This window comes from Cyprinus carpio, chromosome B9, assembly GCF_018340385.1.
Source record: "Cyprinus carpio isolate SPL01 chromosome B9, ASM1834038v1, whole genome shotgun sequence".
Classification (NCBI taxonomy): domain Eukaryota; kingdom Metazoa; phylum Chordata; class Actinopteri; order Cypriniformes; family Cyprinidae; genus Cyprinus; species Cyprinus carpio.
The window spans coordinates 3737623-3762620 of NC_056605.1; the positions used below are offsets into that span (position 1 = coordinate 3737623).

Here is a 24998-nt window from a genome sequence, read left to right on the forward strand (position 1 = left end):
ATTTGGACTTGTTGACCTTTTTGCACTGCACTGCAAAGTTTTTCTCAAATAATGAGTGAATAGTGTTCTGCCTCATTTCCCACAGGTAGTCGAATTCCTGTCAGTTCAGGCATAAGCTGTTTTGTTAACATTTTATCGCTTTATTACATTTTTTAAATTTTGCACTGTTATAAGGACCACTACATATTTAAATCGGATGAAAATCACAGTGTGCAAAGACTTTTATTTGTGTAGATTCTGCAGTACAATGTTGTTTCCAAGTGTTTAGTCGTAAAAGCTGATAACATTGCTTTTTAACAATTAACATTTAAAGCTTTGTCGTTTACCAGTTCATAATTCAGTCTTGCAGCCTAATTATGACTGACTGAGAGAGGTTAATGTTTAAATGTATTTGAAATGCACTTTTTTCTAAGCATTCACTGCTCTTTTTCACACAGCAGGTTTTTTTGTGTGTGTCCAATTTTTTTTCTGGACAACCTTCTGATGGATTTTACTTTAAATTTTACTTTAAAATGTGAGTTCCATTCAGGTTTCATGCCATTGGCACTTTATTGGAAGGATTGTTTACAGTTTCACAGCATATGCTATAAAGCTGTTTCCCAGGTATAAGCTGTGTGTTTACAGGAAAAAAATAATAAAATGCAAATTACTGCAATTTTAATTCTGTTTTATTCTTATTCTTTGTGATATGTTCTGAAAGATTCCTTAATAAGCTTTGTTCGGGATGTTAAACTACTTTAGGAGCCCTAAGGACTGCCATGGTGAAATCATTATTTGAAATCTCCTTGTGAAATTTGCTAGAGTATGTATGGGTCAGTGTTTTGATTGCAGAAGTGTTCGACAAAGGATAACTAACACATAATAAAACACAACTCCAGGTATGTTTTTGATGAGGATATGACAATGCAAAATGGTTAAAATCTCTAAAAAGTCTATGTTGAATGATAAACACCCTTTGTTAATAATTTACTTGGGGAAAAAATGGGCAAAACTAAAATATAAGTACATAAACCGATTCATCGATTAATCGTAAAAATAATCGACCGATTAATCGATTATCAAAATAATCGTTAGTTGCAGCCCTAGTGCACGCGCTTCAGAAGTGTGCGCTGAAAACTTCTCACACAGCGCTCGACTGTTCCACCAACAATCACGAGCGTCTTTTATGCTCACCTTGTGCCTTCGGGCAAGGGCAGTCCTTATATCGAGTCCTGATACGCGAGTTTGAGCGAGAATGCACGCGTTGGCGGTAATGCGTAGATGGACATTATGTGAAAATGTGGACAGTGCCAAATAAGGTGCCTATTTATACTACAGATATCGATATTTTACGTGTGGCATCGATGCATCGTATCGTCAGACATCGCATCGATGTATCGATCCATATCGATGAATCGTTACACCCCTAGTTATTTGCGAATCTGTCTTTGGTGGCTGGAACAATAGTTCTGCCCGGACGATAACGCGAAGCTATATAGTTATTATCATCAATACGCAAAATGCACGATACAAGGAAATGGTCAGTAACATCATCACTTTGAGGTGAGATATCTATGTCAGTAAGATCGATTCCATGCGATATAATTCAATCTAGCGTATGATTAAATCGATGAGTGGGCCCGGTGACATTTTGCTTTACTCCAAAACAGTTTAATAAGTTAGTAAACGCAAGTCCTCATGCATCATTTGTATTATCAATATGAATGTTAATATCTCCGAAAATTAGCACTTTATCAGCGGTAACCAACAGGTCTGAGAGGAAATCTCCAAAATTCTTTTAGGAATTCTGTATACGGCCCTGGTGGTCTATACCACAGTAGCCAGAGAAAGAGATACGATAGATTTCTTTTGTATATCTGACAGTGTAACATTAAGCATAAGTATTTCAAATGATTTAAACCTGTATCCTGTTTTCTGGGTAACATTGAGAATATCACTATATATTGTTGCAACACCTCCCCCACAACCAGTCTGACGGGGCTTATGTTTATAACAGTAGTTTGGTGGAGTAGACTCATTTAGACCAATATAATCATTTGGTTTTAGCCAGGTTTCAGTCAAGCAGAGTACATCAAAACTATTATCTGTGATCATTTCATTTACAATAACTGCTTTGGGTGTGAGTGATCAAATGTTTATGAGCCCAAACTTTAAAAAATGTTTTTGTTCATTTATTTTACGTTTTTCTGGTTTAATCACGATAAGATAATTACAATAACTGCTTTGGGTGTGAATGATCTAATTTTTATGGGAACAGACTTTGTCTTAATAGATTGGACAGCGCAAGTACTTCTAACATTTAACCGGGTAGAACAAAAGCCATCATAGCAGTTATTTGAGAATTGGCTTACTAGTCATATGGAGCGTAGAGTCCTGGAGATGTTGTCCGACAGGAGTTCTGCTCCGACTCTGGGGTGCAGGCCATCAGCGCGAAAAAGCCTAGGTCGCTCCCAGAAAAGATTCCAATTATTAACAAAGAGTAGTTTCTGTTCTTAACACCATGACAATAGCCATTCATTTAAAGCAAAAAGTCGAATGAACCTATGTGTCTTAGTTGATACGTGGGGAGCAGTCCTGACACGATGATCGTCGCTTCGGGCGTTGTGCTGCACACCGTCTCGATCAGGCTGCTGAAGTCCCTCTTCAGTGTCTCCGTCTGCCGCTGCGTGGTGTCGTTAACCCCGGCGTGAAGCACGACCGCTATGGAGCTCTCGTCGGCCTTTAGGATCGCGGGTATCTGCGCAGAAACATCGAGAACACGAGCACCAGGGAAACAGTGAGTGTGCACTTTACCTTCGGCTATCGTAGCACGGACGTGTCGGACGATGGAGTCTCCGACGATCACAGCGTCACGTTCCGTCTCGTGGAGGGGAGAGAAGCGGTTCCGTGTGGAGATCTCGAAGACCGGAGGGGGAGAAGTCGTTGCCCGGGGCCTGACTCGCGTCCTCCGCTGCGGATGCACCCAGGGTCCGTGGTGTCCCGGCACCGGAGTGAAGGACATCTGGGCAGATCACGTCCTGGGTGCACCGGGCCTGTGCAGAGAAACACACGGGGTGGAGGTGGTGGGACTGTTAGTAGCACACTGCAAACTTACCCTGGACTTGTGAGCGTCAGCCCGGGAGGTTTTCCAGCGCGGCTCTCCGCTCTCTCAGCTGGGCCTGCCTCTGCTCCAGGACCCGAATCTGCTTCTCCACGGCCTCCAGCTCAAGCTGCACCGAATGCAGCTCGAACGTGTCGTCACCTGCACTCAAAGGTAGACAAACATCCGCCATTAAAGCAAGTAACAGTGAGTAAAGCAATTGTAATGTGTGTGAATAGAGTATTAGCGATGCATGCGGGTTTAGCGACAACCACGCTGGTGATGCTAATGGGCTATAAGCTACTAGCGGACTCGGGAAATCAAAATAAAACTAGCGATTACAAAGCGCTCTGATTGTTTTTGTTGTAGAATACGATAGAGGATATATTCACACGTTATAGAAATGAAAATGATGGTGTATAAAATAGATTTCAACAATAAAAAAATAGACGATAGAGAAGTAACGTGACAGAGCTCAAACTAGAGGCAGAGATGCTCGAGCGCTGGTGAACGGTCTTTACGTTGATTTGTTTTATTAGCTTTAGATTGTGAAATCACCCGGAAGAATATTCCCGAGTTTAATTTCTTGAGTGCAGAGTGGCAGTTAAGTTATAAGTTGTGTAAGTCGTGTGAAATCCGGAAGAAAATACCCGTGTTGTTTTTGGTTTATTGTGGGAATAAGCTTTGCAGTGGTTTATCTAGTTGAGAGTGCACGTTAAGTGTGTGTTTATTTTTCTTTAACACTGGGAGATCGTCGAAATCGGGAGATCTATATTGATTTTCGCGGCTGCATCTAACCAGTTCGAGGAGGGAGGAGTTCATGGAGATCCACTCAAGCGTCATCGTGAGATGTGTCATCATGGATGCTGGTTATCATCTCAGCAAGGAGTAAGGATTTGAGGTTCCTATTCTACAACTGGAATTCTTGTTGTCCTGATTCGTGAGTACTCTGGTTTTGCATCAAAGAGCTCCAACTAGCGTGCCATCTGTGTACTGAAAATCCCAGCTGGGTAAATTTTGATTATTGCAGTGACATTTTTTTTTATTTTTGAGGATATGTTGATTCATTGTTGTGACTGTAAATTGAATTATTTGGAAATTCAAAGAGAAACCAAAAAGGAAAAAAAAAGAGTTCCGGAGAAGAATAAATACATGTTTATTGATCTGCCATAATTTTGTTTGATTTTCTGTGGAAAGAATTGATTTGTTAATAGGTTTTTTTTTTATCTAAAGGGAAACACAGTAGTGGTTTATTCATTTATTATTTTCAGAAAAAGAAGAAACATAAATCTGACAATCTGGGTTATAGTTGTACTGTGACTGAAGAGAATGTGCCTTTACCGGGGTATTGGGTAAATTCAAGATCCCCTAGATAGATTTCTAACTTGTGAGCCATAAGATTCTACCCGGCGGGAGGGCTACACACAAAAAAAAATCTTAATGTAGTACAATCAGTTATATAAAATAAATTGTACTAAATTAATTGTTCTACATTTATAAACTGACAACCTATTTTTTATACTAAAATATTTGAATATCACTTCTCCACACCTTGTTCAAGCACACACTTCACCATTCTTTTAACTAACACTACTATCTTCACATGGCTCTAGTCGACAGATTTTCTCTTCCTCCTTTACAGCTGATAAAACTGAGCCCATTTCGCCTTCCTCACTATAAACTTTATCATCACATTCTGTACAGCACTGTTTATTCAAATGTTGTTCTATGATTTCTGAACTATGACCTTCCTTCATTGCATGATTTGAGAAGCTGTTGGTCTCCGTTTCTGCTTTCTTGTGCTCTGGCACAGTTATGTCATTGTTTGTGTTGTCTGGAAAGTTAATTTTTTGTCTCTTTAATTTCTGGAACATCATTTTTCTCTTTCATGCCTTGTTCTGACCCGCTGCTCTTATCTGTCTGCTCACCATCATCTTCTTCCTTATGAGGGAAGAATGCAGTTTGTTTATTTTCTAATTCCATATTCATGTTTGTAGATGGGACACTGGTGTCCAGGTTAGACGGTGGATCTGTAACAAAAATAAACAAGATGAAAAACCTCATCTACTGATCCAAAATACTAGTGACTACATCAATATCAAACTTCTGAATATAAAGAAAATGGATCAATGGGGAGCTTCGCTATGAAAAGGTAGATTACAAGGTTCAGCTAAAAATGGGGATCAAAATATATCAGATCAGATATTTATTACTGCAGTAATTTCTCTAAAATGTTTTGTTTCTCTGTATAAACATAATCCGTATTTTACCTGTGTGTATTCTACCTGTCACTTCGTGGTTTTCCTTTTCAGTTTTCTCTCCTCCTCCCTTTCCCCTTCTGGCCTCTGGTCATCCTCATTAATAGATGTACATTGGCTCTTGTTCTGCTGCTCAATTGACTCTTCACCATTTTCATTTTGGCTGCTCTTCTCATTTTTGTGTAGTTGTTCTCCTTCATTTCCGGTGTCCACTGTACTTCTTCCTGTCACAGCAGACTGTGGACTCACAATCTCTATGGTTGCAAACAAAAATTACAAATAAAAATTACAGTGTGTGTGTGTGTTACCAAGCTGCAAAAAGGACAAAAAAAAAAAGAAAAAAAAGAAAAGCAGCATAAAAGTATGATAAAAGTTGTCTGTACATCTGATGTGTTTTATTCATTCTCCTTAAGCCATGTGATTGCTTGGTGTGATAAACAAGACTGAGATTTAAATAGTTTTTCACTGAAAATTCTCCAAAATGCTGCAGATCTCAATCAAATACGGCACTTCTTGATGAATAACATCAGACTGTACACCCATGACATCATTAAACATCACTTACATCAAAACTGATGTCTGGTAGCAAATTTGACTTGAGATTGTCAGTGTTTAATATTTAGGTCTGTTCATCATATAAAAATGATGAAAAGTATGCACAAGCCACATGAATCACTTTTATTAGATTTTAATTTTGACTGATTTATTTCTATAACCTACAAATCAGATGAAGAAAGCTTTAAAGCTCATTTAAAGTCGATTTAAATACAAAGCAAGCAAAGTTTTGTTTTTCCAGAAAAGTTTATAATCTGTACCTGTGTTCATGTTGTCTATCTCTTCGTTTTTCTCTTCCTTCTCTTTTTTCACTTCAGGTGTCTGGTCTTCCTCATTTTTTTTTTCTCTCCCAGTGTCTCAATCTTCTCCTTAGTTGTCTCCTCTTCATCTTCTCTCTCATTTTTATCTGCATCTTTAGTGTCCTGCTCTCTCAGTGTCTCAATCTGCTCCTCAGGAGACTCCTCTTCATCTTCACTCTCATTTTTATCTGCATCTTTAGTGTCCTGCTCTCTCAGTGTCTCAATCTGCTCCTCAGGAGATTCCTCTTCATCTTTTCTCTCATTTTTCAGTATTTTACTTTTCTCCATTTCTTCTTGGGTTTGTAAGGATTTCTGGCTGTCTGCTTCTGTGTCTGTTTCATCAGCTTTGCCGTTAGCGTTTTCTTCTGCTTCATCTGCATTTTCGCTGTTTTTCTCATTTTTGTCAAGTTCTCCATTTGTATTTCCTGTGTCGTCTTTGTTTTTTTCTGTTATAGCAGATTGCGGACTTTCCTTCAAAAGTTTTTGTCCTTCATGAGTTTCACCTGCATTCTCCGATTCACTGTCCTGATCCCAGTTTTTATCAGCAATAGATTCTTTTGGGGCAGTAAGTCTGGTACGGCAAGGGAGTGTGGCTTCAGATGAACCTAAAACAAAGCACTCAGAGACCTTAACAACGGATTCATGTGTCAACCTTGAAAGTCATTCTTTCTCAATAAGAGCTGAGAGTTTGTAGTGATATTCAGCAACATGAGCAACAAATGTGATGTCACCATGTCTAATTACAATGTTGTTACTAATAATAGCAAAAATAGTAAATCTTTTGTTACCTGGCATAGCCTCCGTTGGTACGCTTCTCAACAAGGTATTGCATTCACCTACTAAGTAAGAAACATATACAGGTCCTTCTCAAAAAATTAGCATATTGTGAAAATGTTCATTATTTTCCATAATGTAATGATAAAAAATTAACTTTCATATATTTTAGATTCATTGCACACCAACTGAAATATTTCAGGTCTTTTATTGTTTTAATACTGATGATTTTGGCATACAGCTCATGAAAACCCAAAATTCCTATCTCAAAAAATTAGCATATTTCATCCGACCAATAAAAGAAAAGTGTTTTTAATACAAAAACAGTCAACCTTCAAATAATTATGTTCAGTTATGCACTCAATACTTGGTCGGGAATCCTTTTGCAGAAATGACTGCTTCAATGCGGCGTGGCATGGAGGCAATCAGCCTGTGGCACTGCTGAGGTGTTATGGAGGCCCAGGATGCTTAGTTAGCGGCCTTAAGCTCATCCAGAGTGTTGGGTCTTGCGTCTCTCAACTTTCTCTTCACAATATCCCACAGAGTCTCTATGGGGTTCAGGTCAGGAGAGTTGGCAGGCCAATTGAGCACAGTAATACCATGGTCAGTAAACCATTTACCAGTGGTTTTGGCACTGTGAGCAGGTGCCAGGTCGTGCTGAAAAATGAAATCTTCATCTCCATAAAGCTTTTCAGCAGATGGAAGCATGAAGTGCTCCCAAAATCTCCTGATAGCTAGCTGCCTTGACCCTGCCCTTGATAAAACACAGTGGACCAACACAAGCAGCAGACATGGCTCTCCAGACCATCACTGACTGTGGGTACTTGACACTGGACTTCAGGCATTTTGGCATTTCCTTCTCCCCAGTCTTCCTCCAGACTCTGGCACCTTGATTTCCGAATGACATGCAAAATTTGCTTTCATCCAAAAAAAAAGTACTTTGGACCACTGAGCAACAGTCCAGTGCTGCTTCTCTGTAGCCCAGGTCAGGCGCTTCTGCCACTGTTTTTGGTTCAAAAGCACACGCCTGTGCACGGTGGCTCTGGATGTTTCTACTCCAGACTCAGTCCACTGCTTCCGCAGGTCCCCCAAGGTCTGGAATCGGTCCTTCTCCACAATCTTCCTCAGGGTCCGGTCACCTCTTCTCGTTGTGCAGCGTTTTTTGCCACACTTTTTCCTTCCCACAGACTTCCCACTGAGGTGCCTTGAAACAGCACTCTGGGAACAGCCTATTCGTTCAGAAATTTCTTTCTGTGTCTTACCCTCTCGCTTGAGGGTGTCAATGATGGCCTTCTGGACAGCAGTCAGGTCGGCAGTCTTACCCGTGATTGCGGTTTTGAGTAATGAACCAGGCTGGGAGTTTTTAAAAGCCTCAGGAATCTTTTGCAGGTGTTTAGAGTTAATTAGTTGATTCAGATAATTAGGTTAATAGCTCGTTTAGAGAACCTTTTCATGATATGCTAATTTTTTGAGATAGGAATTTTGGGTTTTCATGAGCTGTATGCCAAAATCATCAGTATTAAAACAATAAAAGACCTGAAATATTTCAGTTGGTGTGCAATGAATCTAAAATATATGAAAGTTTAATTTTATCATTACATTATGGAAAATAATGAACTTTTTTCACAATATGCTAATTTTTTGAGAAGGACCTGTATATATTTCATTTTAAATGTATGGTAATTTTTTGAGTTGGTCATGTGTATATTTCAATAACTCATCCAATCCTCAAATAATAAGATGGGCTACCATGCAAATTAAACAGTATGCAAATATAATTTAGTGAATTTCTTCTTCAATAGAAAAGCAAGCAAAGTAGAAGTATACATTTTCAAAAATTCTTCTCTTACCACTTTCAGGGTCCATATTGTTTAGTCCAGACATCCCTACTTCTCGTGCATGACAAAAAAAGAAAATTATTTTAATCTACAGGTGCTGGTCAAATAATTAGAATATCATCAAAGAGTTGATTTATTTCACTAATTCCATTCAAAAAGTGAAACTTGTCTATTATATTCATTCATTACACACAGACTGATATATTTCAAATGTTTATTTCTTTTAATTTTGATGACAACTAAGGAACATCCCCAATTCAGTATCTCAGAAAATTAGAATATTACTTAAGACCAATACAAAGAAAGGATTTTTAGAAATCTTGGCCAACTGAAAAGTATGAACAGGAAAAGTATGAGCATGTGTAAGGGAAACAGGTCAATTTAGCTCAAAGGGAATCATTTAAGATTTTAAAGGGAATTTGAACAGAATCACTGTTTCACGGCTGATCACTGAAATGGCCAGTGATTCACTGAACAAGCCGTATAACATCAAATCTGCACTGGATATTAATATCCAAAGTATAGTGAAAACACTATCAATTAGCACAGTAACAAGATTGGCAGTTTAAGACATTAACTTGTAAGCACAAAACACAAGATACTTCTCTTTTCAATATGAATAAGGCTTTATTAGATAAATGTAAGACATATAAACTAATCTAACACATAAGCACACGCACTCACATTCACACAAGTTGCAGGAAGATAGAAAGTGAGGAAAGAATGAGTTTAAGAGAATGAAAATGTGGAATCCCAAGTTTATAGCAATATGTGAAATTGCATAAACATGATCAACCATCAGTCACTTAATTAACCCTCGCTTTGAGTTCCTCAATGAGGTTAAAATTATATTAGATACACCAGTACAGATCAGAGTCTGGAGGATACTTGCGTTGCCTCTGTGAAGGGGGTTCCCTTTGTTGTAGTTGAAAAGGGGGTTTCCCGAGGTTGCTGATTGGCTGGAAGTTCAGTAGTCGTTGAAGTGACATCTTGGGAAGCCCGTGGTTGGGCGTTGGCTGACGATGCGGAGTTGTGGTCTGGTTGAAGTTGAACGGGCACTCGAGATGGGACTCGGAGACAAAACTTAACTCAGAACACGAACTCTCAACAGAAAAGAAAAGAAACTAAAGTAAAAGAACAGAAGTAAAGTTTGACGAGACTAGGTGGTGTTTCTTCTCATCGTGGCGAAGTAGCAGCAGGCGTGCAGGCCAAAGCACACTGGAACAGCGCTCAAAGAACGCTAAAAGTGATGACTAAAAGCAGCAGCTGAAAAGCCAAAGCTAAAAGCCGGCTAAAAGCAAAATTTGATGGTGTCCTGATTATTTAAACTGGCCTTTTGGCCACACCTCAAATGTTGTCTTGACCAATTAGATATTGTCTTTGCTCGGGGTGTTGCGATGTTCGTCCTACCCATTCATAAATCTTATGTTATCTTATCAATCACGTGGTCCGAATTTTCCCACTCTTGCAGGGTATAATTTTGGACATGATTCCTATGATAAGAATATGATACATTTGACAAATAACTGATGGTCAGAAACGTTTCAAGCAAGAAGATTCGAACACACACATACTAAACATGAATATGAATACTTAAGCTATTCAATAGTTATTAAAAAGACATACACTAAGTGATAAGAAACATGATAGTCAAATGTGTAGGTTTCATAAATGATATGGAGTTAAGCAATGGACTGATATTCCTTTAGAAGTCTTTTTGTGTTCATCTGCTTTTCTTTGACATAAGGATGTTCTGTGGATACCAGAGGTTAAAAAGTCCCCTTAGGAATTTCAGTCTGGTTCTGCTAGGTGGAGGGAAGTCAATCCAACGATCTTGTTTACTCTCATGGGTTTACATGTGATGGCCAGGCTGTGCATCTCTTTGACCATCAATCTGGATTACTTGCAACAAATTTGACAATCTTTTCTCTGAATTGAAATTGTCAATAATTGTTCTAATGGTGTTAATGTTGAAAGCTGTTCTCTGAAAGAGTTGGTTGGTTATCTTGCTTCAGACTGTGGTGCTAGGAGTTGATTTACAACATCCTGTTGCCTTTCTGAGGAATTCGGCTCCTCATGTTTCAACCATAGTCCTGATCGAATCTTTAATTTGTCTGGTTCAGGTCTGATACACTACACATGTACAGCACTCAATACTTAGTTGGGGTTCCTTTTGCCTGAATTACTGCAGCAATGTGGCGTGGCATGGAGTCGATCACTCTGTGGCACTGCTCAGGTGTTATGAGAGCCCAGGTTGCTCTGACAGTGGCCTTCAGCTCTTCTGCATTCTTGGGTTTGGCATATCACATTTTCCTCTTCACAATATCCAATAGATTTTATATGGGGTTAAGGTCAGGCGAGTTTGCTGGCCAATTAAGAACAGGGATACCATGGTCTTTAAACCAGGTACTTGTAGCTTTGGCACTGTGTGCAGGTGCCAAGTCCTGTTGGAAAATGAAATCTGCATCTCCATAAAGTTGGTCAGCAGCAGGAAGCATGAAGTGCTCTAAAACTTCCTGGTATACGGCTGCATAGACCTTGGACATCAGAAAACACAGTGGACCAACACCAGCAGATGATATGGCACCCCAAACCATCACTAACTGTGGAAACTTTACACTCGACCTCAAGCAACGTGGACTGTGTGCCTCTCCTCTCTTCCTCCAGACTCTGGGACCCTGATTTCCAATGGAAATGCAAAATTTACTTTCATCAGAGAACATAACTTTGGACCACTCAGCAGCAGTCCAGTCCTTTTTGAAGCAAGACATTTCTGACACTGTCTATTGTTCAAGAGTGGCTTGACACAAGGAATGCGACAGCTGAAACCCATGTCTTGCATACGTCTGTGCGTAGTGGTTCTTGAAGCACTGACTCCAGCTGCAGTCCACTCTTTGTGAATCTCCCCCACATTTTTGAATGGGTTTTTTTGAAACCCATGTCTTGCATAGTTTTGTTATTAGTGTTGCTTGTACACTTTTTTCTACCACATCTTTTCCTTCTCTTCGCCTCTCTATTAATGTGCTTGGACACAGAGCTCTGTGAACAGCCAGCCTCTTTTGCAATGACCTTTTGTGTCTTGCCCTCCTTGTGCAAGGTGTCAAAGGTCGTCTTTTGGACAACTGTCAAGTCAGCAGTCTTCCTCATGATTGTGTAGCCTACAGAACTAGACTTAGAGACCATTTAAAGGCCTTTGCAGGTGTTTTGTGTTAGAGTTACTGAACCTTTTCACAATATTTTAATTTTCTGAGACACTGAATTTGGGATTTTCCTTAGTTGTCAGTTATAATCATCAAAATTAAAAGAAATAAACATTTGAAATATATCAGTCTGTGTGTAATGAATGAATGTAATATACAAGTTTCACTTTTTGAATGGAATTAGTGAAATAAATCTACTTTTTGATGATATTCTAATTATATGACCAGCACCTGTATGTAATATAATCTTTGTGAGACATGGGTGTTAATTAAAGATACATTTTGAAGGTGATATGTTGAATATTTTTTCATGGCACTTACAATGTTGTTTTTTACATCTGTAGAGGTAAAATGCCAGCACAGCAATCAGAATAATGAAAAGCACTGTTACTATTATGACTGCAGGGCTTCCTCTGCCTGCAAACAAAACCATTCAAGAAACAGCTTAAAGCATTTACCATCAAAGTCTCAAAACCATAAAAACCATCCAAAATACTACTCCAGAAAATATGACCCAGAAAGCATTGAATACAGGTCGAAGGATGGTAGAAAGCATGAAACTATCATGTAGAGACATTTAGAAAAATGTACATAAATTAGAATAAATATCAATGTTTGAATCTAAAACATTGATATAATATATATATATATATATATATATATATATATATATATTTTTTTTTTTTAAATCTAAAAGAGCCTCTGGCTTAAATTACAGAATATAAATCTCACCGATTCGTTTAATCTCCACATCGCATGCTGCGGTGGTTTTGTGGGCATTCTGTGTCCAGGAATAGTCTGGGTCTTGGATCCACTCAATGGCTTTGCAGAAGAACTTCCCCTGGTCTGACTGCTGCACTTGAGGCATTTTCAGTCTGTAGGTTGTGTCCTCCACCTTATCCATGCTGATAAGATGAGCACGATAGCGATCCACAAATCCAGCTCCTGGCTTTACAGTCAGATCTCTGTCCAGAGTGATGATTGGCCGGGGGTTTTCATCCTCTTCACCATGGAGAAACCAGGTGACCATCAGATGAGTATGTTGAAAAGTCTGGCTGGAGACCTGGCACTCAAGCTGAAGAGGATCACCTTCAGACAAGCTCTGAGAGGGAGAGCCAGAGTATAATGCCTCCAGAGTGTCTGCAATCACTGTGGAAAAACAGACTTTTTTTTTCCTTTTTTTCACTGAAAATGTATTAACAAAGTGACAAAAAGTGATTGACCAATTTGCATTTTTCAATGCCAATACCAGCATCTAGAGAACTGATATCAGCTGATACTACATGGGTGACTGATGGATGATGCAGTAGTGTTTAATATAAATATCACCTTCTTTTGGGATACATGGGAATGTGAATGGATGTTAAAACCCTCTGGAGTCTAAGGGTATTTTTGGGGCCTGGAGAAGTTTTGTCATGCCCTGACATTTGTGCTTTTTTCAGTTTCTTATAAATATCTAAATGGCTAAAGTCTAATCTCACTGTAATCAGCACAAACTAGGCTATAATAATAATATGTGAGCAGCATGTATGTACATGATTGTGTTTTTGAGAAAAAAAATGTTATGCGTGGTTAGTGAAAAAACTAAAAATGTTAAATCACTTGGAAAAGGCAATAAAACACATACAGAAAATTGGTTCCCAGGACTTTTGAGAACTGGAGCTTGTAGCCTAGAATTTTTTTTTTCTAAATGATGTGAAAATCATCTTGTTTACTCACTTACAGAAAACAATATATTGATTTAAATTTTCTAAGACACTTTTTGTTGGTAAAAGTCATATGCGAGTAGGCGTCAACTATCATGAATTCACACCTGAGAAGACAAAGGCCTGCATAATGAGCTGCATAATGAGCCATTCAGTCAGCTGTGTGACTGAGAGGGATGAGTTACAAGAAAGAATGTGAGGACAAAATAAATGTATATAATTTTATGTTTGTAGTTTATTTAGAATATATTTAATTATCCCACAACATAATTTAATATTCACTTGTGAGTGCAGTTAAACAGTTTATTAGGAACAATCAAAGCTGACTTTCAAACTGAATTTTTTGCATCATTACTCCAGTCACACAATCCTTCAGAAATCCTTTTAACAATCTTATTTTCTACAAAAAAAACATTTATTGTTATTATTATCATTATTATTATTATTATTATTATTATTAATGTTGAAAAGAGCTGAGAATATTTTTTTTTAGGTTTTTTATGGGGGATAAATTGAAAGAACAGCAATGTTTGTTACATTTGTTACAGTTACCTTTATTGTTACATTTATATTATTTACATCAAGCTTTTGAATGGTATAGTAGTGTATATTGTTATTGAAACTTCATAATATTTCACTTGATTATACATTTAGTCAGGAATTATAGTTTGAAAAAAAGTCTTTGGAAAAAGTCTAACCAGTAAAATGTTTACACGTTATGTGAAAACTAGTACAAGTATATAAATAAATAAAAAGAGACTTACTCATGTTTATGAACTCTGCTGAATAAAGTGCTTCATTCTTTTTTCTGAGGAAATCCAAATCTCAAATCCTCAACCACATCACATCTTTTTGGGGTGAATTATGTCTTATTTCTCTCATCGCGAAGCAAACAGTAAAATAATAAAAACTTGAAGAACAGTCTCGCTGCGTTGTCTTCTGTTGTGTGGGCGTATTCAAAAGCCGCGCGCTTCAGTGAAACATTTGAATCTCAAAAGCGCGCTCGGCGCGGGGGCGTGGTCGCATTAGAAGATAATGAAGTGAGACGTGAAAAACGTACATCGCGTTGTTTTCATATGGATTACTTTATCACAGAATATTTGTTTTCGGCAGCACTTGTTTAGTTTAAAAGTAGACATGTCAGGCTTTCTATAAATATCTCTCTCATGTCTCTTTGTTGAGTATTCACTGAGTTACAGTTCATTTTAATGACGCATTTGTATCTGAAGATCAGCGCAGACAAAGGCTGCAGACAGCACTCCTTGTTTGTTATCTTTATTTTATAAGTGCACAAAGTTTTGTTGTTATTATGTCTGTATACAAAAAAAGTAGACCCTTTACAGATTCGATTGATGTATTGCACTTATCTGTACGATCAAAAATGAAAGTGTAATTTAAGTTCTTTTCGGGGTTATCAGGAGAAAATACCCCAAAACGCGTATACGCGTTAATCGACTCCAGAGGGTTAAAGAATGGATTTCTTTTTCAATAATCTCAAAATGTCAAATCATATAATTAATCACCCAAACCCTCAAAATAAATAAATATCTTACCATTAAGCTTTGCTTCATCATCATAATCTCCGTAATATACACCACCTGTGTGTAGGGTCTCACAGAGCAAATCACCTGCATCATTCTCCTGCAAATTTTTTATCCACAAGAGAACTGAAGATCCTGACAGCCTTTGAATATAAATCTCTTTATTACTTATTCTACCGGAGAACATTCTGTAGGCAAAGTCTGGGTCACTGGTACTGATTATGTTTAAAAACACATTTGGTTTCTTGAGAATGAACTGAAAATTCCAGTTAGGTGGGCCTGTAAACCCTGTAACATTACAGGATATGGACATGGGATATCCTTTCACTCTATACAGAGGACCTTCCTGGATCTGGACCTGAATCTGACCACTGCACAGATCTGTGTGGAGAGAGGAATTAGATCATTAGAGGAAACCTTTAAATGGGTCATAGGATGCTTTTTTAAAGATCATTATCTTGTGTATTTAGTGTAACAGAATATGTTGACATGCTTTAATGTTCAAAAACACATAATTTTTTTAAATACTGTAAATTATTGTAGGTCCTCTATGCCCCGCCTCTCTCAAACGAGTCATTTTCTACAAAGTCCCTCCTTCCAACAAGCGCAGTATGCTCTGATTGCCCAACTGACCCAGTGCATTGTGATTGGCTGAAAACAGCAAGCACTGTTGGAAATGTAATGCCCCTTTTCATAATCGTGAGTTTCATCTTTCAAAATAAATGTAAAGACAGTTAATAATATCCTTAGTTTTACCATCAGTTCAAGCCCGAAAGAGGAACAGAGTTTCGTGACGGACATTTAGAAAAATTTACATAAATTAGAATAAATATCAATGTTTGAATCTAAAACATTGATATATATATATATATATCTATATATATTTAAATCTAAAAGAGCCTCTGGCTTAAATTACAGAATATAAATCTCACCGATTCGTTTAATCTCCACATCGCATGCTGCGGAGGTTTTGTGGGCAATCTGTGTCCAGGAATGGTCTGGGTCTTGGATCCACTCAATGGCTTTGCAGAAGAACTTCCCCTGGTCTGACTGCTGCACTTGAGGCATCTTCAGTCTGTAGGTTGTGTCCTCCACCTTATCCATGCTGATAAGACGAGCACGATAGCGATCCTCAAATCCAGCTTCTGGCTTTACAGTCAGATCTCTGTCCAGAGTAATGATTGGCCGGGGGTTTTCATCCTCTTCACCATGGAGAAACCAGGTGACCATCAGATGAGTATGTTGAAAAGTCTGGCTGGAGACCTGGCACTCAAGCTGAAGAGGATCACCTTCAGACAAGCTCTGAGAGGGAGAGCCAGAGTATAATGCCTCCAGAGTGTCTGCAATTACTGTGGAAAAAACAGACTTTTTTTTTTCCATTTTTTCACTGAAAATGTATTAACAAAGTGACAAAAAGTGATTGACCAATTTGCATTTTTCAATGCCAATACCAGCATCTAGAGAACTGATATCAGCTGATACTACATCTGTGACTGATGGATGATGCAGTAGTGTTTAATATAAATATCACCTTCTTTTGGGATACATGGGAATGTGAATGGATGTTAAAGAATGGATTTCTTTTTCAATAATCTCAAAATGCCAAATCATATCATTAATCACCCAAACCCTCAAAATAAATAAATATCTTACCATTAAGCTTTGTTTCATCATCATAATCTCCGTAATATACACCACCTGTGTGTAGGGTCTCACAGAGCAAATCACCTGCATCATTCTCCTGCAAATTTTTTATCCACAAGAGAACTGAAGATCCTGACAGCCTTTGAATATAAATCTCTTTATTACTTATTCTACCGGAGAACATTCCGTAGGCAAAGTCTGGGTCACTGGTACTGATTATATTTAACTCCATATTTGGTTTCTTGAGAATGAACTGAAAATCCCGGGTAGGTGGGCCTGTAAACCCTGTAACATTACAGGATATGGAGATGGGATATCCTTTCACTCTATACAGAGGACCTTCCTGGATCTGGACCTGAATCTGACCACTGTGCAGATCTGTGTGGAGAGAGGAATTAGATCATTAGAGGAAACCTTTAAATGGGTCATATGATGCTTTTTTAAAGATCATTATCTTGTGTATTTAGTGTAACAGAATATATTGACATGCTTTAATGTTCAAAAACACATAATTTTTTTAAATACTGTAAATTATTGTAGGTCCTCTATGCCCCGCCTCTCTCAAACGAGTCATTTTCTACAAAGTCCCTCCTTCCAACAAGCGCAGTATGCTCTGATTGGCCAACTGACCCAGTGCATTGTGATTGGCTGAACACCGCAAGCACTGTTGAAAATTACGGCCCTTTCCATAATCGTGAGTTTCTTGTTTGAAATTTAATGTAATGAGGTTTGATATTATCCTTAGTTTTACCATCAGTTCAAGCCCGAAAGAGGAACAGAGTTTCGTGACGGACATTTAGAAAATTTTACATAAATTAGAATAAATATCAATGTTTGAATCTAAAACATTGATATATATATATATATATATATATATATATATATATATATATATATATATATATATATATATATATATATATATATATATATATATAAAATCTAAAAGAGCCTCTGGCTTAAATTACAGAATATAAATCTCACCGATTCGTTTAATCTCCACATCGCATGCTGCGGAGGGTTTTGTGGGCAATCTGTGTCCAGGAATGGTCTGGGTCTTGGATCCACTCAATGGCTTTGCAGAAGAACTTCCCCTGGTCTGACTGCTGCACTTGAGGCATCTTCAGTCTGTAGGTTGTGTCCTCCACCTTATCCATGCTGATAAGACGAGCACGATAGCGATCCTCAAATCCAGCTCCTGGCTTTACAGTCAGATCTCTGTCCAGAGTAATGATTGGCCGGGGGTTTTCATCCTCTTCACCATGGAGAAACCAGGTGACCATCAGATAAGTATGTTGAAAAGTCTGGCTGGAGACCTGGCACTCAAGCTGAAGAGGATCACCTTCAGACAAGCTCTGAGAGGGAGAGCCAGAGTATAATGCCTCCAGAGTGTCTGCAATTACTGTGGAAAAACAAACTTTTTTTCCATTTTTTCACTGAAAATGTATTAACAAAGTGACAAAAAGTGATTGACCAATTTGCATTTTTCAATGCCAATACCAGCATCTAGAGAACTGATATCAGCTGATACTACATGGGTGACTGATGGATGATGCAGTAGTGTTTAATATAAATATGACCTTCTTTTGGGATACATGGGAATGTGAATCAATGTTAAAGAATGGATTTCTTTTTCAATAATCTCAAAATGCCAAATCATATCATTAATCACCCAAACCCTCAAAATAAATAAATATCTTACCATTAAGCTTTGCTTCATCATCATAATCTCCGTAATATACACCACATGGGTGTAGGGTCTCACAGAGCAAATCACCTGCATCATTCTCCTGCAAATTTTTTATCCACAAGAGAACTGAAGATCCTGACAGCCTTTGAATATAAATCTCTTTATTACTTATTCTACCTGAGAACATTCCGTAGGCAAAAGTCTGGGTCACTGGTACTGATTATGTTTTAAAAAACACATTTGGTTTCTTGAGAATGAACTGAAAATTCCGGTTAGGTGGGCCTGTAAACCCTGTAACATTACAGGATATGGACATGGGATATCCTTTCACTCTATACAGAGGACCTTCCTGGATCTGGGCCTGAATCTGACCACTGCACAGATCTGTGTGGAGAGAGGAATTAGATCATTAGAGGAAACCTTTAAATGGGTCATATGATGCTTTTTTAAAGATCATTATCTTGTGTATTTAGTGTAACAGAATATGTTGACATGCTTTAATGTTCAAAAACACATATTTTTTTTAAATACTGTAAATTATTGTAGGTCCTCTATGCCCCACCTCTCTCAAACGAGTCATTTTCTACAAAGTCCCTCGTTCCAACAAGCGCAGTATGCTCTGATTGGCCAACTGACCCAGTGCATTGTGATTGGCTGAGCACCGCAAGCACTGTTGGAAATGTAACGGCCCTTTCCATAATCGTGAGTTTCATCTTTCAAAATAAATGTAAAGACAGTTAATAATATCCTTACTTTTACCATCAGTTCAAGCCCGAAAGAGGAACAGAGTTTCGTGACAGACACAGTGATAAAGCTCTTATGTGTTTGCAGTATGCAAGCCATGGATGGTTAAGACAGCTGACTCTGTGATGTGACCCGGTCTCTCTCTCTCTTTCTTTCTCTCTCTCTCTCTCTCTCTCTCTCTCTCTCACTCACACAACATTTTCTCTTAAAGGCGTCATATGATGCGATTTCAAGTTTTCCTTTCTCTTTGGAGTGTTACAAGCTGACTGTGCATAGATAAGATCCCTGAATTTGCAAAGACTCAAAACCAAAGAGATATTCTTTGTTTTAATTCTGATGGTTTCGACTTACAGCTTAGGAAGATTAAAAATTCAGTATCTCAAAAAATTAGAATATTTTCTCAAAGATCAATCAAAAAAAGATTTACAAAGCAGAAATGTTCAAGATCTCCAAATTAGGTTTAATTATGCACTCAATACTTGGGTGGGGCTCCTTTTGCATGAATTACTGCTTCAGTGCTGCGTGGCATGAAGGTGATCAGCCTGTGGCACTGCTGAGGCGTTACTGAAGCCCAGGTTGCTTTGATAGTAGCATTCAGCTCCTCTGTATTGTTTGTCAGATGTTACTTATCTTCCTCTTCACAATACTCCATAAATTATCTGTGAGGTTCAGGTGAGTTGGCTGGCCAATCAAGCACAGTAATATCATGGAAGTGGTTTTGACACTGTGGGTAGGTGCTAAGTCCTGCGGCAAAATGAAATCAGCATCTCCATAAAGCTTGTCAGCAGATGGAAGCATGAAGTGCTCCAAAATCTCCTGGTAGACGGCTGCATTGACTTTGGACTTGATAAAATACAATGAACCAACGCCAGCAGACGTCACGGGAACCCGAATCATCACTGACTTCAGAAACTTCACACTGGACTTTGGATTCTGTGCCTCTCCAGTCTTCCTCCAGACCTTGACGCATAGTAGAGATGCACAGCAGCGTCTCTACTTCCTCCACAAACTGAGAAGAGCCAGAGCCCCGGCCCCCATCATGTGCACCTTCTACAGAGGCACCATTGAGAGCATCCTGACTAGCTACATCACTGTGTGGTATGGCGCCTGCAACGCGTCCTGCCGGAAGACCCTGTAACGCATAGTGAGAGCAGCTGAGAAGATCATTGGTGTCTCCCTTCCCTCCCTCCAGGACATTTATGGAACCCGTCTCACCCGTAAAGCCCTCTGCATTGCAGGTGATACCACACACCCGTCACACAGCTTCTTCAGTCTGCTGCCATCAGGGAGGAGACTGCGGAGTCTTCAGGCCAGGACCAGCAGACTGAAGGACAGCTTCATGCATCAGGCTGTCAGGAAGCTGAACTCGCTCCCGAACTTGCCCCCCCGTCCCTCTTCTGCCCCAGGCACCACTGAACTATGAACCCCCTCCTCTCCTCTGCCACCCTCCCCAGCACCCACATCCCTAGGTCCTTCCACTTTCCCCTCCCACTAACATACAGTGACATGAACCAGACACTTCGTGCAGCATTGGTCTGCTCACTACCTCATTCAGCATAGAACTGACATCATTGTACTGACTCTTCAGTCAGTTTAAATAAAGAACTGCTCCCTGATCTCTTTGTCACTTTAATCAGACTGAATAAGCTATTTCGCACTACAATCTTTTTATCTGCACTGTTTGTTTATTTCACTGGTTTGCAATCTGCCATGTGCCTTGAGCTGCTTTATTTAACTTTATTATTATTTTCCTTATTTTTTACATGCCCTTATTTGTATTTTTTATTTTATATTTAATCTTTATTTTTAGGCTCTACTGTTAGTGTTATCTGTATGCACCCTGGGTCTGAGAGTAACGCAATTTCAATTCTCTATGTATGTGCTGTACATGTGGAAGAATTGACAATAAAGCAGACTTGACTTGACTTAACTTCCAAATGAAATGCAAAATTTACTTTCATCTGAAAAGAAGACTGTAGACCTCTGAGCAACAGTCCAGTTCTCATTACCCCAGGTGAAATGCTTCTGACATTTTTTCTGGTTCAGGAGTGGCTTGGTTCTAGGAATGTGACAGCTGTAGCGCATTCCTGAAGACGTCTGAGTGTGGTGACTCTTGATGCTCTGACTCTGGCTTCAATCCACTCCTTGTGAAGTTCTTGAATCTGCTTTTCCTAAAAATCTTCCCACGGCTGTGGTCATTCCTGTTGCTTGTGCATTTTTCCCTACCTCACCTTTTCCTTCCAGTAAACATTTTATGAATATATTTCGATACAGCACTCTGTGAACAGCCAGCCCTTTCAGCAATAACCTTCTGTGACTTACCCTCCTTGTGGAGGGTGTCGATGATTGTCTTCTGGACAACTGTCAAGTCAGTAGTCTTTCCCATAATTGTGGTTGCATGTTCTAAACTAGCCCAGGAGGTACCCAGTATTTATACTCAAAATTAACCAAACTAATCAAGCTCAAAATTGAATATTCTAATTAAGCTGTAAATCGTAACCATCAGAATTAAAACAAATAATTCTTAAAATATTTCAGTTTGTGTGCAATGAATATAGAATATAAAAAAGCTTGCTTTTTTGGATTAAATTTAAAAAAAATAAAGAACTTTTCCATGATATTCTAATTTTTTTGAGAAGTACCTGTAAACCAAACCTGGGGTTGAAAGGTCAAAACAACTCAGAACTGCATCTCTTGTTGTCAAAACACATTTTTCACCCAACTTTTGTCGCGCCAATGCTATAATTTGATAGGTTATCAAGGCATATGTGATCCAAGTTTAACATTTTCTCCAATGGAAATTCAAAATGCATACACATGGATAATCTAAAAGGATAAAATAACTCACAAGAACTACAAACATGGAGATGAAAAAAGGCAGTTACAGACCAACAGTTAAGTAGATAATTAATATCAAACTTGGTGATATTTGGCCATTAGCTTTTAAATACAACATTATGCAAAAATATGAGTTCTCCGCATGAAGACCCGTGACTAGCAGATCAAAAGTCAGTAGTGTGCACCTTTTTTTCACAAAAATAGTACATAGGGCATAGAATAATAGGATTCTCAGAAGCAGAAGAGTCATAGTGGGGTAAACTTCTATAGTGGTGAATGGGAACTACAAATGTGTATGTGTGTGCAAATTGCATTTCCATTTGTGTAACAGAGTTAGAATTGCATTTAGTTTTATTGTGAATCCTCCTGAATTCAACAGTAGTTATTCATTTCATGTTAAAATAGTGCCCTCATGTGGTTTGTTTGGGAGCTGCAGACAAAAATGCGTGGTTTGACGCAATATAGCGTAACACACCAGTTGCTACGGGGAATGCGTGCTTTTGATGTGTAATGTCTGCAGCGAAACACCACTGAGAGGATGTTTTATTTCACTTTTCAGTAAACACGGATCAACAAAAATGATTTGTCCTTGCATTTATTGGGGAATTGAGCCCACTGACTCCTGTTCATCTGAGTGCACGAAGGACGTGTGAACGAATTGGTTAAATCACAACGCAGAATACGAGAGAGAGACCAGATCCAGTTACAAAAGCGACGAGAACCGTCACATTTGCACCAGAAGCAAAATAATAATAATAATAATAAATAAATAATAATAAATTCAGTCGCATTTCTATGCCTTTCCTAAAGAGAGAGAGAGAAAATCAAGATATTTATAACTGTGTTCAGAAGAGATATTTTGCCATTTTTATAAACACCCACAAAACTGTTTTAACTACTTTTCTGAAATTTAATGCCAAGGTGAAACTATATCACAAAGTATAATATTATAAATGAATTATAAAAAACTGGGTAACATTTTATTTTACAGTGTCCTTATTACACATTACATACGTACTTACTACAGTAATGACACTAAATTAAATAATTGCATTTAATAAACCTAAACCAAACCCTAATCCTAACCATAACCCATAGTAAATGTTGTTAATTAATATTACTAAGCACTTCAATGTGCAATTAATCTGTAACAAGAGCAGCATACAATAAATTGCAACCAAACATTATATTTACGATGTAGAAATGATTCTGTGAAACGGGAAGCTGCACATATCTGACAAGGATACATAACAATCCGACTGTACTAAAAATTAAATAGAGGGATATAAGTTTTGTAGTAGGTACTGTCATATCTGAAGTCTTCGTTTTATTGTGTAGTGTTGCCAGAACTGTTGTTTAGTTTACAGATTACACAAATTACAAAAAAAAAAAAAAAAAAAAAAAAACCAACAACAACGAAATGTTGTTTGGTTTATTTCATAAGCTAGGCTGTAGCTATTAATACACCGTTTGTGTACTAATATGTACACTTTTGGTACTAGGCCTATGTACCCTTTATGTAACCCTTTAGGGGTTAATAAGATACAAAGGTGTAGGTTACCTTTTGAAAGGGCTCCGCCCCAGTATCAGCTTTTGTACTCTCTTTGAGAGTGTATTATATTTTAGGGTTTAATGATTTTATGATTGTTCTCCCCCAACTCAAAATAATATTTTACGTCAATATTTTGCGTCGAGATCTGATCTGACACTGTCCGGGTTTATTTTGCCACAACAACCATTTCACGTCGTTACGACATTATGCTTAACGTAAATAACATTTAAATGGCACAAAGGTATTGTTACGCTTCAGAATATATTTTACAAGGCGTATAAACCACTTAATTAACTTTTATGTTTATGTTTTGGAGCCTGACAGTCGTGAAAGTCATTCACTGAAAATCATTCGGCAGCTTGTTTTTTATGTTTATTAACATTTTGCATTCCACGTTGGGTTTGACTGGACCAACATGAGGACAGTTTTAATTTTGGGATTAGTTAGCATTACGTCAATGACAGAAAGAGAACACAATAGCCTATAAATATACCTACACACATGCACTTAAATTAAGAGAAAAGGGTGAATTCGGACCATGTATTTGTAATTTATAATACAACTGAGTTCAGTCTTACCAAACTGCAGGAGTCCTGTGAGATACAGCATTAGTGGCAGGTGCCACAGTCGGCACCAAAAGTCCACCATCCTTAACCTGATCGATCCTTCCGCTTTCTCCCTCATCTCTGCAGTAAATACAGGTCTCAACAAAAGCGCCTAAACCTGATAGACGCTCTTGACGCAAGTGATTGTGAAACACACATCGAAACTCTTTCACGTTTGGGAAAAAATTGAATTGTAAGCTAACTGCAGAGATAGTCCAATTTCTCAGTAATATAAATGAGACTATATATATATATTATATATATATATATATATACTATATATATTTTTTTTTTATTAAAATGGTTCTATAATTCATGTTTTATGACTGAAGTGTAAACTAAAGATTACACTATAATTATAGGCCTTACTCAACACATTCACAAAGCTTTTTGAGTCAAGACCCATGAGAATGACTGCTGTAGTCAAAAATATTAATATCTAGTCAATGTATGATTTGAGCTGTACATTAGCATGAAACTTATATTACTTTACATTATAGTTTACCTTTTTGACGAATCAATTTGTGAAGAAAAACATAAACTAACCAGGAGTTTTCTTTATGTTGTATACCATATTGTGATGGTTTTAATCTACCGAAGGGAACATTAAAAACAAATAATCATAAAAAGACCCCCCCCCTCCCCCTCCCTCTCCCCGGTGGCATATATGCGTTG

At 38.1% G+C, this 24998-nt stretch overlaps 1 protein-coding gene and 1 long non-coding RNA gene across 3 annotated transcripts; both read right to left on the bottom strand.

The window, feature by feature from the left end:
• Positions 1 to 4322: 4322 nt before the first annotated feature.
• LOC122138415 lies at positions 4323 to 5590 on the bottom strand. Its single transcript, XR_006155540.1, has 2 exons — positions 5350 to 5590; positions 4323 to 5109 (listed from the first exon to the last, which is right to left on the bottom strand). It is a non-coding gene; the product is annotated as an uncharacterized LOC122138415 (long non-coding RNA).
• A 587-nt stretch (positions 5591 to 6177) lies between these two features.
• LOC109086939 (immunoglobulin superfamily member 2-like) lies at positions 6178 to 24439 on the bottom strand. 2 transcript variants are annotated; one of them, XM_042730655.1, is made up of 7 exons: positions 24297 to 24439; positions 15263 to 15631; positions 12736 to 13152; positions 12325 to 12420; positions 8816 to 8854; positions 6443 to 6796; positions 6178 to 6361 (listed from the first exon to the last, which is right to left on the bottom strand). In XM_042730655.1, the coding sequence occupies exons 1-7, from the start codon at positions 24400 to 24402 to the stop codon at positions 6201 to 6203; spliced, it is 1542 nt and encodes a 513-aa protein (XP_042586589.1). In that variant the 5' UTR covers positions 24403 to 24439; the 3' UTR covers positions 6178 to 6200. The 2 variants fall into 2 exon arrangements, with proteins under 2 accessions (XP_042586589.1, XP_042586588.1); XM_042730654.1 differs by having other exon boundaries at positions 6178 to 6796.
• Positions 24440 to 24998: the final 559 nt, after the last annotated feature.

Bases quoted from the DNA above. Each gene is read 5' to 3' on its own strand.
- LOC109086939 (XM_042730654.1), bottom strand. From the start codon at position 24,402: ATGAGGGAGAAAGCGGAAGGATCGATCAGGTTAAGGATGGTGGACTTT. The intron at 15,632-24,296 runs GTAAGACTGAAC...CTCTCCACACAG, and splicing joins CACAGGACTCCTGCAGTTTG to ATCTGTGCAGTGGTCAGATT. The intron at 13,153-15,262 runs GTAAGATATTTA...GTTTTTCCACAG, and splicing joins TGATGAAGCAAAGCTTAATG to TGATTGCAGACACTCTGGAG.